The sequence below is a fragment of the Peromyscus eremicus genome, chromosome 18, assembly GCF_949786415.1.
Source record: "Peromyscus eremicus chromosome 18, PerEre_H2_v1, whole genome shotgun sequence".
NCBI lineage: Eukaryota > Metazoa > Chordata > Mammalia > Rodentia > Cricetidae > Peromyscus > Peromyscus eremicus.
The window spans coordinates 7,876,282-7,892,311 of record NC_081434.1 but is presented as its reverse complement, the minus strand read 5'-3'; the positions used below and the strand labels follow the sequence as shown (position 1 = coordinate 7,892,311).

General features: G+C 42.6%; 1 protein-coding gene across 1 annotated transcript in view; it reads right to left on the bottom strand.

The window, feature by feature from the left end:
• Positions 1-16,030, bottom strand: part of Srgap1 (SLIT-ROBO Rho GTPase activating protein 1) — a 171,715-nt gene that overhangs the window by 100,988 nt on the left and 54,697 nt on the right. The window contains exon 4 of the mRNA XM_059245782.1: positions 615-677. Within this exon, the coding sequence (XP_059101765.1) occupies positions 615-677 (63 nt within the window). The remainder of the gene's footprint in view (positions 1-614; positions 678-16,030) is intronic.

The following is a 16,030-nucleotide window of genomic DNA, read 5'->3' as shown; positions in this document are numbered from 1 at the left end:
TGTAAGTCAAATAAAACAAATTATTATAAGGAAGGACATAAAGATATCACCATGCCCTCTCCCCCACAAATAATCTTAGTGCAGTGCCGTTACCAAATAGTCAAATGAACTGAAATGGAGGAAGGGGCATGGAAGAGAAAAAAAAAAAAAAAAAAAGAATGGCTTAGGATCCAGCTCAGTAACAGAGCACTTGCCTAGCCAAGGTCCAAGGGTTGGACCCAACCCTGTAAGATACAAATAAATAAAAAGGCAGAAACAAAACTACCTACAATCAAGCAACTCCAAACTGCTCACATCTAAGAATGGCAATCTTAAACAAAATATTCAAAAACGGAATGCAGGTCTCATAGAATCCAGCCAGTTAGAACATGTCTAATTGAGGCCTCTATACTCTGTTTCCTTAAAATCTTGAACTGCGTGTGTGCATGCTAGTGCGCACACACTCATGAGGTCGCTAAGTGTGGAGGGACTGGCAGAGGAATGGGCCCAACATGCTGCTACCTCATCCCAGATTTTCACAAGAAGCCCATCCGTCAACACTGCATCTCAGAGGAAAGTCTAAACTGAGCAGCTCCCCAAGAAGCCCACAAACAAAGACAACGTACTTAACTTACCGTGTAAAGCTCATTAAGAACCTTCATTAAGTCCTCGTGAAGTTGGAATGCAATCTCTTTGCTCTACAAAGAAGAAGAAAACGAGAGAAAAAACATTACAACGTATGAGCAATGCTGTTTTTAAATTTTATGTATTTTAAAGACCACTCACTGAGGGTAGAAGGATGTCTAAAACATAATAGAAAGCCAATGTATCCTCACTACCACAAAACACCTTCTTCAGTCAACAGCCTTTTCTCATACGGAGAAGCTTGGCTCCTGGTCTCTTCAGGATATGCAGGAACAAATAAACAGGCCGCCCACAGGGCTTCCCCACCAGCACGTCAGACTTTGTGGGAGGGTGGGTGATGTGTGCACAGGGTGAAGTGTCATGCTCGCTTAGACGGTGAGTTGCAGGCCAGGCATGGTGGGGCCTATAATAATACTAGCATTAGGCAGGGTGATGGAGGAGCACAGTGAGTTTCAGGCCAACCTGAGCTACTGTCTCAATCCAAACAGCAGAGGCCAGCGAGAAGGCATTTACAGTACAAGTCTAAGATCCTGCGTTTGCCCACCTAAAGGTGGAAGAAGAAAACTGACTTTACAAACTTGTCCTCTGACCACACATGCGACATGGCACACGTGCACCCCCACATATATCCTACACACAGTAACAACAGAAAAATAAAGGGGAAAAAAAAGCTAAAAGGGGTAAATTTGAGCATCAGTTTTCTTCTTCCATATAATCACCATGGATTGATTATATTGTGGTGATTCCCCAAACAGCAAAGTCAGAGGGAATGAACTCTTCTGGTTCACTACAACTTTAAGAAAACACTTCTGAAACTGTCAGGGGGCGAGTTCACTTAAGGTGCACACATTTCTACGTCTGCTTTATTTTTTTATGAAGAGCTGACTCCAGAGCTGACTCTTCTCTCTGCTTATCCTGAGTTTGATGGAGAGAGAATTGAACACTGTTTTCACCAAGCTGTGGGTTATTTTAAAGTTCTTTTATTCACGCATGCTTATCTCTGTTTTGAGTTCATCCTGTTGTCATCTATAGAAAATGGAAAGAGTGTGCACAGTGTGCTCCATCTACAGTGTGCGACAGTAACAGGAGCCACCCCTGGCTCTCACACTGGCCTGTACAGTTTCCCATGCTACCTATGAGAATGGATACCTAGAACATAGGATTTAAGATGGCTCTTAATCTCGCCCAGCCTGGCCGTCTTGGCTAGGTGCACAGGAAGCTTGGATTAAAGCCTTTGACGACCACAAGAGCAAGCTGAACTACCTTGTGTGAGGGGAGCGAAGCGGTTGCTATAGCTACGGAGACCATGTATAGACCACTGCGGAGAGGGGATGGCCGTGGCCAGTCTTAAGGATCTGGGTCTCAGACCGAATTGGGTCTATTTTGGTGAGGTTATTGGTTCGGGCCTCAACAACAACCAAAGGCCAGACTGATGAAGATCACGGGCGATAAAACATCCTGGGAAGAAAACATCAGAGTTGCACTTGAGTGCTGAGAAATTCAAACTCATTAGCAGCGTGTGTCACTGGGTGTCTTTGGGGTACTGGGCAGTGTTGTGTTGTATATACCAGGCTCTGATAGTGTCTGAATCTCTAAACTGGATTTAGGATTTTTAAATAAAGCTCTGTGTCTGATCTATAAATATGTGGAGACTAAAAATCACTTCAGAGTAAAAGGGAACCTGCATGTGGCCTAGTATAGTCAACTGGAACTCTGTTCCCCCTAGTTGGGGCTCTGAATGTATGCATTACACTAGACTCTCCTGTGACTTTAGCTTGGTGTTATTTTAATATCAGGTTTCATTCAAAGAACCGGCCCATCGATTTAAACTCTCTAATGGGATCAAAGGCCACCAAGGAGTCCTGCTCAGTTACCCACGTTTCAGGTAGCAAGTCCGAAAAGAAAATATTTCTTGGCTAAGATTTCTAAACCATAACAGAAAAAAAAAATCCCATCGGTTCAATTAATCTCACACCAACCTATTTAAGGTCAGAGTAAAGGCTTAGCCTGAGGCTCTAAGGGTAGTCCACGTAACCCTTGGCTAAACATCTGAGAACAAGTAGGATGGTTCTCGGTACGCTGTACATTTTTACAAGACTTCAGGTGATGAGGTAAAGGGAATCTGACATACACTTGCATTTTAATTTCATCTTTTCATGAGATTCTCGACCCTCGTGTGTGTGTGTGTGTGTGTGTGTGTGTGTGTGTGTGTGTGTGTGTGTGTGTTTCTAGGAGGCAGTATGTCATACTGCTTCAAAGGAAGGGTTCTAGAGTCAGAAGCCCTATTTTGACTTCTCGGAGACTTTGGCTTTCTGTCTCAGTTTGGGGTCTACAAGACGAATGGCAGTTCTTTGATTTCAAGTCCATTGACCTCAGTGTAAGAGGTGCTTCTTAGAAACTGCTTGGTTTGATTCTGATGTCACTCCCCATTGCCCGAGGATTTTAGATTCCCCAGATGGCTCTTGACTTTGACAGGCCCCTACGTACTGTGATCCAGCGTGGGTTTTCCTACCTCTTCATCATGGGCATGGACTCAACTTAGCTTCCTATGTGCTGTACCCTTGAGGGGTCCTACTGCTAGTGATCCCGAATGAATTCATAGAGCATATTAGAAAATGGGTAACTCCTGAAGCCAATATGACATGATCTATACATTCCATGAACAAGGCCTTTAGGGACCAGTCTCTAGTGGTAATTTTAGTGACTGGAAAGCTGATACAGCATTGCTTTCAGTAGAGAGATTCTTAGCTATCTCCCAGGACACAGTATCACAGTTTCTATTTTTTCACTGAGTTGTGATCCAAACCTGTCCTGACCTAGTAGATAAACTCACAGTTCATCATTTTTTTCCTATCATCTTTTTCTTTTTTTTGAGATAAAGTCTTATTATGTAGTCAGTGCTGGCCTTGAACTCATGATCATGCTCCTTCAGACTCATGAGTCACCACAATGGGGTTTACCACCACTCCTGTCATCTGGAGAGATTGACAAGAGCTGCCTGCCTTGAACAACACTAGTTTATGTTGACTAATGTGAGAAACATGAATTCAAACGTCTTTGTGTTTAGAGGTCCATGGCCCAGAACAACATCAATAGCTAATCAGAAGGCTGTAGGCATGGTTCCTGTTCCCATGGCATGGGACCCTTTCAAGGGTCACTTCATCACCCTCCCTCATTCTAGTCCAAACATCTTCCATTTATTACTGTCACAATGAGAAGTAATGATTTCCTTTAAATAATACTCCAGATGCAGCCCCCCCCCCAAAATCACTTCTTCAATCAGAACAGTAGTTGGAGCACAATTAGTATCTAAGAACCTTAGACTGATAAACTGAAATCCTTCTTAGTACTTAGCATATAAAATAATGAGCTTTTAGAAAATTCCTGGATGTTGAAAGCCATCAAAATTCAGTAGGGTGTGCATGCACCTGGGTTCTATTTCACTAAGAACTGAAAATGGAACAGACCCTTGATAGGTGAGCAAGAACTGCTGTGTGGAAAAAAATGAAACCCATCTTTTTTTTTTGTTTGTTTTTTGTTTTTTGTTTTTCGAGACAGGGTTTCTCTGTGTAGCTTTGCGCCTTTCCTGGAACTCACTTGGTAGCCCAGGCTGGCCTCGAACTCACAGAGATCCGCCTGGCTCTGCCTCCCGAGTGCTGGGATTAAAGGCGTGCGCCACCACCGCCCGGCCGAAACCCATCTTAAGGAGAGTAACGACTGTTCCTTCTGCACAAGAAAAATACTAACAAATTATACCTGTTAGGGATAAAATGTTTTCTCTGCTATTTGAGATGAAGGTAGTCAGTGTTACTTTTCCATAGAGAAGGAGAGCCTCATGACTGCTCAGAGCCCCCTGGAACCAGTTAGAAAAGACCATTCCCCCCCATACTATGCCTACAGGCATTGAAATGATGCTCAGTTTTCTGAGTGTGCTTTGACAGGGTTCTGGGATTCTGATCCAAGGGGAGAGAAAGTGGTCAGAGATGCAATTCAGTTAACACTTGTTAAATGCCTCATATACATATACATACACCCAGGGGTAAATTCTAAACTCCTTTCTAATTATGTATTAATTGCCATTTTGGTATTTTGGATGCATCAAGCGTAAGTTCACACTGAACATTTCCAAGGTTTTCTTCTATTTTCATGAGTGAAGGGTGAAGGACACTGGGAAAAGTGGGGCAAAGTGACCCCGACTGTGACATGGTATCTTCCCTTCAAGTGTGCGTATCTAACATGGCTCTGAGCTATAATTATCTTATCATAATCAAGAATATTGTTCCTTTTTTTTAGTTACCATAATTTTTTCATGTATTGATATCATGTTCAGAGTCATAATTTGATTTCCCACAACCACCCAGGAGTGTGCCCCATGCACCTGACGTTATGACTTCTAATGTTTCCATCATTCCCCACCAATCATGCCATAAATGGTTTAGTTTATTGGCTTATTCCTTTGATTTCACCTTAAGACAAGGTTTCCCAATTTAGCTCAGGCTGTCTTTAAACCTGTTCTGTGGCCGAGGCTGGCTGTAGATTCACACTCTTGCCTCAGCCCCATGAAACTTTCTTCCCTTTTTCATGCCTTATTTTTTTTTTAAATTTCAGACACTTATCAGTACTGACATATAAGTTTCCCATATATAATCACTCTATTTATAGATACAAAACAAGAAACACATGAATGTTGTATAAATTATAAGATAATTTAAAATTTCAACAAAGTAGTTTAAAAAAGGACAAAAGACAGGAATTATGCTGTTTTTAATATAAAGCAAGGATATAAGATTTCAACAAAGCTAGTGTTCTAAAGAGGTTTTTCTCAATTTGTAATTTTTCTGCTCTCTATCCTCCTAAAAACAAAGAGAGTATTCATCACAGATTAGAAATCTGAAATTCTTAAACATTAATTGATGTTATGTGATTTTTCTTTATAGGCATGATCTATTATGTGAAAGCCACTGAAAAAGTAATTCTATAGCTAAACCAAAGGGCCAAAGCTCAGCTGGGCGGGGAGAGGTGTCAGTCATGTGATTGCGTGGTGTGTAGGCTGGCTGTATGAACTCAGGACAATGCATACAGGAGGTCATAGCAAGAGATGAAGCAGTGTTTTCAAGGTCATTTGGGTGGGATCTTGGTACATATCCCACTCAGGCATCTGTTCCAAGATAGTTCTTGGTATTTGTTCCTTTGCCAAAATGGCACAACCTTCTGGGTTGGCACAAAGCCTTCTTGTTAAGTTCTATACAATGAAGATGTAGGATGCATAGACAGTTCTGAAAGACGGGATTGTTGCAGAGGAGGCAGAGGCCAGGAATACCCAATTTCTATAGGCTAGGCTAGGCCAGTCACATCCCATTCGGTCTGAAATGATGGACTTCAAGGAGAACTGAGGTGGCCAGCCAGTTTCCTCGGTAGCTCAATCTCACTCATATTTTGTGTTTTTTGCTTAGGGCATTTCTTGGATGTGAGATTTCTAAGGATGATAATATGAGTTTAAGTCTCTCAACACATACTGGAAGGCTTTTTTTTTTTTTAAATGTATGCTGCTGTCAGGACAACGATATTCCTTCCTTAAGTCAGAAATCTGAGGTTCACTTGAGACTTGGTGACTCTCCTTGAAGCGATACTTACCAATTCATCTGTTTTGGCTGATTAATTTTTCTGTATGTCATTAGAAATAAGAAAAATCTAATTAGGCTCCCTGTGGCTGAAACTGTGCATAGACCTGTGATATGTTTTACAATGGATCTGAGATGTCTTGTCTCATCCATACCTTTCCTTCAACCCTGGGGGTTCCTACCACTGTGACAAAACCATGGCCCAAAGTACCTGAGCAGGGGGAGTGTCAATTTCACATTACAGTTTCCAGCCCATCATGAAGGGAAGTCAGGGCAGGAATTCAAGCAAGAACTTGGCGGCAGGAACTGAGGCAGAGGCCATGGAGGAATGCAATGGTGCTTACTGGCTTGCCTTCTTGGCTTGCTCAGTTTACTACTTATAGAAACTTAAGGAAATGCCCCACAGACCAGTCTGATGGAAGCAATTCCTCATTTGGGATTCCCTCTTCCCAGATATGTCCTGGTTCATCTGTCAAGCTGATAGAGAACCAGGGCACCCTCTCTCCTTCATTCTCCACACACACACACACACACATTCATATATCCCCTGTCCCCACCACCAAACTTACACACAAAGGTTTATTTAGCTCTTAGCTCTGGAGACACAAAGAGCGTGCAAGGCCCAGCTTGTCTCTGGACATTACCAACAGCAGGGAGAAGGACACGTGGAAGAAGGGATTGTATTTCCAGATAAGAAGCCAGAAAGGGATCAAGTCATTCTCAGAGCAGCTGGGGAGTCCCATCAGAGTAACTTTAATCCCTTCTCTGGGAAACTCCCCAAGTCCTATGCACCTCCATTAGGCCTTGCCTCTTAGCAGTCCACCTCTTCTCCAAATCACGAGCCCCCCCCCCCCCCAGAACAAACTCATCCCGTGGCATGGGTTAGACAGCATTCTGTAAAGAGTGTTGGAGTGCCACTTGGGTGGGTGCTGGCCAGAGCTCCGTTACTAGAAGCCTACAGGCATGTGGCCTGAAACATTCCAGAAAAGGAGAGGAGACGACAGAACAAAGGGCTTAATTAATAGGAGCCACTCAGTGGGTACACTGAGTAATTAATCAAGTGACCTGTGTGGTTGGATGAAATGGCTGCTGACTCAGAGGGTTTCTGGCTGCCGTGGAGGAAGTTTTGAAGTAAATAATATTGAGATGACCAAACCCAAGAATCCTGACCTTACGCTGAGTCAGAGTGGGAGTGAGAGAGACAGAGAGCAAAGGCAGATTAAATATTTAATGAGTGTTTCAAACGATTTTAGTGTCTCACACTTGGTTGGGCTGGGAATATGAATTCTGGGTAAAGCGGTCAGGGTCACGTTTCCACAGAGTGTGCGCTTTTAACTTTCTCGACCTCATTCGAATGATTTTATATTAATAGAGCCCTTTAATTCACATCAACTCTGAGGACAGAGGTAAGGGTTTCTTCCAGAAACACCCAGTGGAGAGAACAGGGGTGGGGTTTAATGGCCTGAGCCCAGGTTCAGGAGAGCATGCACAGTGTTTCCCTGGCAAGAGACGTGGCTTCTCTGCTTCAAACCAAAACTAGAGCTGGGCATGGTAGCTCATACCTATTACAGCAACACGTGGAAGGCTAAGGCAGGAGGACTGCTATGAATTTGAGGCTAGCCTTGGCTATAAGTGACAGGCCAGCCCAGGCATACACGAGCAAGACCCGACGTCACAAAAAACAAAACCATCAAGCAAAGATCAGAGCAGGCACATTTCAACCCAGGCAGGGGCAAAATGAGTGTACTCCTTCAACTGAAACTCCATGCGGGAAGAAATCTTGGCGCCCTAGACTTGATCCCGAAGGGAGACGTTCAGGGCATCTTCTAGAACATCTGCTAATGGAACCGGCAGGCCGATGTGACATTGCACACCCAGGCAGAAAAAAGCCACTCAGTTTGTGAGTGACAGACCAAAAGGTGCAGAGTCACTCAGGCACCTGCGACCTCCCGGCTGCGAGCGAGTGAGCGGTCCCTGAACACACAGGTCAAATCACTCAGAAGTTTAAAATTCTATTTTTATCTTTTTCTCATTAAAAAAAAAAAAATCAGCAGTTCCCCCCCCCCACCCCCCAAGGGAAGTGATGTTCCTTACATATATCAGACCTACAGGAGGAGAGAACCCAGAAGAGCAAAGGAGAAGGCAGGGGCTACAGGGAACTGCCAGGAAAGGACTCACAACCTCCCCTCTCCCAAAGGCCAGAACCCCAGGAAACATGCAGGCTGCAGAGGTCAACGCTCCCCCCCAATCCCCCCCCCCCCCCCCGTCCTGCCCCAGCAGCATGTTGAGTGGCTAGAGGCATCTGAGAACATCACCTTTCACCTCAGTGCAGCTGTGCCAACAAGACACTCCTTAAGTGTCCTTTTCGTTTCTTATTCCTACTTAATTTCCACTCTTGTGTATGTCTAATGCTCTGTTTGCACATCAATCGGGGTTTAGGACCGCTGTTTATGTTTCTCCACATAATAAAGGCTAAGGCATTCTTCACTGCCCTCCCTCTTCCACACACCAAATACACTCCCCTCTCCTATGTCTTTCCTTCTCTCTCATCCTTATTCCTGACTCTTTAGATTTCATACTTGTAATCATCCATAGCACTAATCTCTAAAAAACTGTGGTCCCTACCACTAGCCCAAGCACCCTCCCCACCCCATCTTTTAGAGAAGATCTAATACGTCTCCTAACCTTACCCATACTTAATTCCCAATCCTATTCCTAGTAACCAAACACTGACTATGCTTCATACTCTCCTTGGTCATCTTCTAACAGGTAGTGGAGTTTAGGGGTCTCCGCTGTTAACTGGTAAGCACATCCACAGGCGCACAGTGGGAACACCCAGCAGTCCTAGTTAGATGTTCTGCACTTAACATTCTACTCAGGGAATAACAGAGTTCACACCAGGCACCCTGGGCTCCTGAACTGAGGAATTATTTCAGAACTACACACTTAACTTTATTAATCCAAATCTTACTGGAACAGTTTGAATACTCCAAATGAAAGAATATAGCTGATTAAAATATAAACCAAGCAAAGAAAGGATTATGTATCGATATCTATCTATATCTATATAGATATACATATCTATATATCTATATCTATATCTATATCAATCCAGTAACTTATGAAACACACACACACACACACACACACACAATGTCTACAAACACAATTAACTCTACAGTACCGTGAGGGCGTGAGGGTGTTAGGTTGGACATGGTGACTCACGTCTTTAATCCTAGCACTCCAGAAGCAGAGGCAGCTGGGTCTTTGTGAGTTTGAGGCCAGGCTGGTTGACATAGTGAAACCCAGGCTAGCCTAGACTACACAACAAGACCTTTTGTCTCAAAAGAGAGTACATTATTTGAAATCTCAGGCAGAGAACTCAAAATAATGATTGTAAATGTGACAACAGGCACAGACAGCTGAATAAAATAAGGAATTGAACATGTTCATCAAGATGGAGGTACAAAACTAGTATACAAAAATCAGCAGCTTTCTTAGACAAATAAATACATTGAGGAAGAAGTCACGGAAACAACTCTGTTCACAATAGTCTCAAAATAATGACACCAACTAACTAAACAAATAGATTGGAACAAACCTAACCCAGAGCTACTGAAATAGCTCTTTAATAAAACTTTAAAACACTCAAGGAAGACACCCGTAGAATGAAATGCCTCATGTGGTCATGCATTGCCAAGATTAATACTGTGAAAATGGCTTTGTGCCAAAAGCACCCTGCCAGTTACGTGCAACCCCAGTAAAAATACGAACTCAATTCTTCAAAGAAATAGAAAAAAACAAACAAAAACCGAACCAAAACAACCTTACACTTTATATGGAAGTACAAAAGACCCCAAATAGTCAAAGCAGTTCGGGGCAAAAGAAATATTCTGGAAGCTAGATCCATAGCATTAAGAACAACATCATAATGATATAAACACAGTCCTGTAGATTGAAGGAATAGAATAGAACCAAATATATACATACATACATACATATATATATTATATATATAATATATATACACATACATATAAAGTCACACACCTGATTTTTGCCAAAAATGTACAAATTAAAAAAAAAGAAAAAAAACTCATTGGAGAAAAGACAGGATCTTCAACAAATACTGCTGAGGAAAGTGTGCGTCTAACGTAGATGAATGAATCCAGCGCCTTCTCTCTCACCTGCACAAAACCCAGTTCTAAGCGAATCAAGGACCACAGATTAAGACAAGAAACCCTGAAACCACCAGGGAAGGAAGAAGGGAGCACACTCTATGATACGGGCATAGGCAAGGATGTTCTGAATAGGGTGCCAACCCTCCATAAGCAAGGCTAGTCATCACCACATGGAGTTCCATGAAATTAAAAAGCTTTTCAATCGGAAAGAGACAGTCTACAGAGTGAGGACAAAGATCTGCCATCGGCACATCCAACAGAGGATTAATATTTAGAATATACAAAGAACTAAAAAAAAAAAAACAAACCTAAGCATCAAGAAAAAAAACTAATTTAAAAGTGGGCCACAGAACTGATCAGAAAATTCTCAAAAGAGGAATACAAAAGACCAACAAATATTTTAAAAAGTGCTCAACATCGATAGCCATCAGAAGTGCATATTAAGATGACTTTCAGATTCCATATGACCCCAGTCAGAATGATGGTCACCAAGAAAACAGTAAGAAATGCTGGCAAGGATATGGGGAAAGGGGACTATTTATCCACTGATGGAAAAGTGTGGAAGTTTCTCCAAAAACTAGTAATAGAACAACCATTCAATCCATCTCTCTCACTCCTGGGAATATACCAAAGGTTTCCATATCCTACCCACAGAGACACATGCCCACGATTGTTCATTGCGGCTGTATTCCCCATAGCGGAAACATGGCGTCTGTCTAGAAGACATGAACTGAAGAACGCATATTGAAGATGTGGTACCGACACACAATGTAATTTTATCCAGCTATGTACAAAAATGAAATTATAAAAATTACAGGAAAATGGGTGGGACTGGAAAACATTACACTGAATGGGGTAACCCAGGCCCCAGAAGACAAACAGCACGTGTTCTATCTCATTATTGGAACCCAGCTTCTAACTTTCAGTTGTGTGTGTTTAATTCGGAATATCTATAATGGACAGGAAGCTAGAAAAGGCAGACCGTGGTAGAGGAGAAGGCCTTAAGGACTGAGGGGATAGAACACATGTGATATTAAAATGGGGATGCTGGGGGCAAAACGGAGGGTTAAGGTCCAGATGCATATGATGTGCAGATGGGGGCGGTGGGGGCGGGGAGAAGAGAAGACAGGTAGTTTAACCAAACACAAGAATGCATGCACAAGTCTGCGGGTAGCCCACATTTTCAGAATCCAATACAAAGTATACTTTTAAAAAGACACGAACACAGGTAACTTGCACGGGTGGACAGTGTTTCCCCAGAAAACGTGAGTTATTAAATGATAATCTCAGTGTCAGGTGTGGGATCTCTTTCAACAAGTTATTGGTTAGAAAGACCCCAGAGGTCCCCCACACAACACAGGCTGTTTTAAGACCTTGCTTCTCAAGAAAACACTGTTTGGTTGTAAGACAAAGAAATCAAGCTGGAACTGGTCTGGAAATGTCTTCCTCCCTGTGAGCTCACTTTCACCATGCTATAAGGGGGAAAAGTCACCAATAATATTACCCAGTGGTGAACACTGAATGTTCTAATACTGACCTTCCAGTAGTGAGCATTGAATATGATAATACTGAGCTTCCAGTAGTGAGCACTGAATGTTCTAATACTGAGCTTCCAGTAGTGAGCACTGAATGTTCTAATACTGAGCTTCCAGTAGTGAGCACTGAATGTTCTAATACTGACCTTCCAGGCATGATGTGTCCATAACTGAAATAGTGGCATGACTGTTAGCGGGTAACCAACTACTTTCTGGTTGCCTTTGAAGATGACACTATGAGAGAATGTGTGTCTGGTATTGTAAACCTCACTGTTTTAGTTTCATTTCTGTTCCTGTGATAAAATACCCTGACCAAAAGCAACTTAAGAGGAAAAGGGGGTTTATGTCTTCAATAAAAGAAAGCATTTCGTTGAGAGCTTGTTTATGGTTTCAGAGGTCAGTCCATTATCATCATGGTGGAATGTGGTGGTACAGATGGTGCTGGAGAAGGAGCTGAGAGCTTTACATCCTGATCCACAGGCAGGCAGGCAGAAAGAGAAAGAAACTGGGTCTGGCTTGGGCTTTTCAAACCTCAGAGCCCACCCCCAGTGACACTCTTCCTTCAAAAAGCCCACATCTCCTAATCCTCCTAATCTTTTCAAATAGTTTTATTTCATGGTGGCTAAGCATTCAAATATGTGAGTCTATGGGAGTCATTTTTATTCAATCTACCAAACAAATGTACCTCGATTTTTATATTTTTGGTTTTTCAATTATATGACATGAATGCACTTTTCATTAAACAATTATCTCTTTATAGAGTCTACCTGGCTCCCCTGAGAATAAACAAAGCTTTAAACAATGAGGACATCATCATGACCATGTTTACAAGTATTAAATCCTTGCATGGAAAAAGGGCATCATATATAATCACACATCACTGGTGAAGTGGGTGCTCCCTTCTATGGATCTAAGGAGGGCGTACTGCAGAAGTCAACAAGTCCAAATGCCTTCCATCTCTGATTCTGCTCCATGGGGCTCTTTAGTCCAGGAAGAGCAGAGATAAAAGTGAAGAAACACAGACCTCCCTTGGTGGTGTTCCTGGGCCCTTCCGTGAATTCACCCTGAACTTGCACCATGAAAGGCAGACCCATCCACACATTTAAAACACAATGAAAATCTGTTTCTACATCTCTACTTTGTAGATGTCTAATTGTATTTAAGATATGAAGATTAAAACCGATATATGGCATACTAAGTACCTATTTGGTCCACATATACCAATGTGTCTACGGGTGTTGTAAGTAGATAAAGGCAACATGAACCAGAGGTAGGCATGGATATAAGTAGGTTGTAGGTCTGTTCCCTCTATTTTAAGTCACTGAGACATGAACTCTAAATAAATTATTTCTAAAAGGTGTTATCAAATGATAAATAAGATCTGATGGTGTGTGTTTTTTTCAGACTTTATACTTTTCTACGTGTTTTGCTCTCGAGAAATGTTTTCCTAGGTGTTTTCCTCTTGAAGAGATATGGGCTCATCACAAATCCGGGCCTTTCTTAGATCAGCCCATGTTTCCTTCCTCAGTGTCCCTGCCGCCTCCTTCCATCTTGTCTGTCCTCACTCCAGCATGTCCTTCTGTGATCTGCTGTAACTGCTCAAATGATCTCACTAAAATGCATATAACACATAGAGACAATGAAAGCCACACATACTATGTCACAGAGACCCCCTGCCACGTTTGTTACTCATTCAGCCAAGGTTTGGATGACTTAATAATTAATTAGGAAATACATGGAATTGATATGAATTCATATAATATTAAAATACAGATAGTTTTAAAATTAGGCCCACTGGGCCTAGTGGCGCACACCTTTAATGCCAGTACTCAGGAAGCAGAGGCAGGTGGATCTCTCTGAATTCGAGGCCAACCTGGTGTACATAAGTTCCAGGACAGCCAGAACTACATAGTGAGACCCTGTCTCAAGAAGACAAACAAAAATAAGTATGATCAGGCCTGAGAGCCAGGTTTTAATACAATAAACACTTCATGGTTGAAAAATAGCACAACTTTTCATGCTAGGTTTATTGAAAATGGTAATAAATTAGAAATACTTTTTCTATGTTACTAACTGAATAATCAATTAAGTGCAAACTCTTGGTGGCCACATATATAAACCTACTCAGTTAAAGGCAGAACAAGTTCAGGAAGCAGAGGCAGGAGGATCTCTGTGAGTTCAAGGACAACCTGATCTACACAGAGAGTTACAGGCCAGCCAGGGTTTCATAGTGAGACCTTGTCTCAAAAAAACAAAACAAACAAAAAAACCAGAACAAATTAGTAATACTTTAGTTCAGTCCACAATATAACCAACTAAATCACAAATGTATTTTTCTAATTAGTTTTTAATATGCAAAACGTCGCAGAAAGTTAACAACTGCTTTATTAGTGACTTATTCCCATGTGTTTTCTTCAGAACAAGAATCTGGGTATTTACTTTTGGGAAAATCAGGGCTTTCTCTCCTGTGACAGAGGTGACTGCCCCAAGTGTGACTCAAGGCTCCCATCTACAGCACAGCTAGCTGGCTCAGGAGCACAGCCTATGGTAAAGTGAACTATAGTGCATGGTGCAGGCTGCTCAGCGATCTAAGTCTCCACAGCATCACAGCAAGAATGCACGGGCCATCCATGAAAAGCCGCCGGTGAGTAGGTTTGCTCATCTCAAAGCAAAGGGCAGAGAATCTTGGAGACACGGATACAAATTCAATCACTCAAACTCAGTCAGACGTTCTCCCACTCTTGCCGGTAATTTAATGAGTACTATGCAGTTGACAGACAGAAAATGGGGGATGGGCATACCATCTAGTGTGAGAGGCAAACAAAATTGCTTCAGTCCGGTCTCAGTTGTGTTTATTCAAACAATTTAGAAAGTACCCTTATCACTTCTTAACAAGACACTTGATTTTCAGTATTCATCTTCAAGAATTCAACCGGCTTGGTGGTTCTCAACCTGTGGGTCATGATCCATGGAGGGGTCACCTATGACCATCTGCGTATCAGATGTTTATGTTATGTTTCATAACAACAGCAAGATCACAGTTACGGAGCAGCAATGGAAATAAATTTTATGGTTGGGGGGCTCACCACAACATGAGGAACTGTATTAAAGGGTCGCAGTGTTCGGAAGGTTGAGAATCACTGATTTAGAGCTTGATGCTGGTCAACAGAAGCATCTCAGAACAAGTGGCTGCTAAGTCCACTAAGCTGACAGTGGATCTCAGGAAAGGCAGGGACAGGAGACTAAAACATTTCTGGAACAGCCCCCTTTTTCACCAAGAACCGAATCACTGAATACAACCAGAGAAACCAAAACAACAAAACATACCCCCAAACAAAAAAGCCGACCGTTCACGGCTAAGCGGGTCAATGCACGGCAAATGACAGCCTACTGGAAAGAGAAAAACAAGGATCCCAGATCTCCACGCGAGGCCCGGGGTCAGCACATTTGGAAATCTTACTCTCCCTGAGCTGTTTCCTCATCGCCGCAGTGGAAAAAGTTTCAGAGCTGCCCCCTGGGTTTGCTGCACGGATTAGATGAGCCGCCCACTGTCATGTGTGTGACGGATTGCTTGGCACACACCAGGCATTCCGTAGTCGTTACCTCTTGCTATCACTGTGATGTCTCATCAGCTCAGCGTGTCCTTATTTTATCTTAGGAAGCCGCTTTCTGTTATTCAGAATACTGGTGAAAACGGTCCGCTCTTCATATCGTCTTTCAAATCAGAGCACTTTAGTCGATTCAGTTGAAGTCTAAATGAGTGTTTTTGGACTATTACATTATCGAGACCGACGTCCATTCCAGAGTACTGCAAAGTTGCTATGAAGCAGTCTCTTGGAGGCACATTTCAGACTGCATAATTGCTAGGTCTGCCTTAGGAGAAAGGGGAAACCTGTCTCCATGTACAAGCCACCCTAGTTCTCAGCTCCTTGTAGAGAGAGCCACCTGGAGACAGCTATCAGGCCCTAGTTAAGACTCCCATTCTCTGTGCTTACCATTCCCAGTGGCTCTGTTCCTTGGATAGCATGATTGGAAGAAGCCAGCATGAGCTCTCCTTGTCCCCCAGACT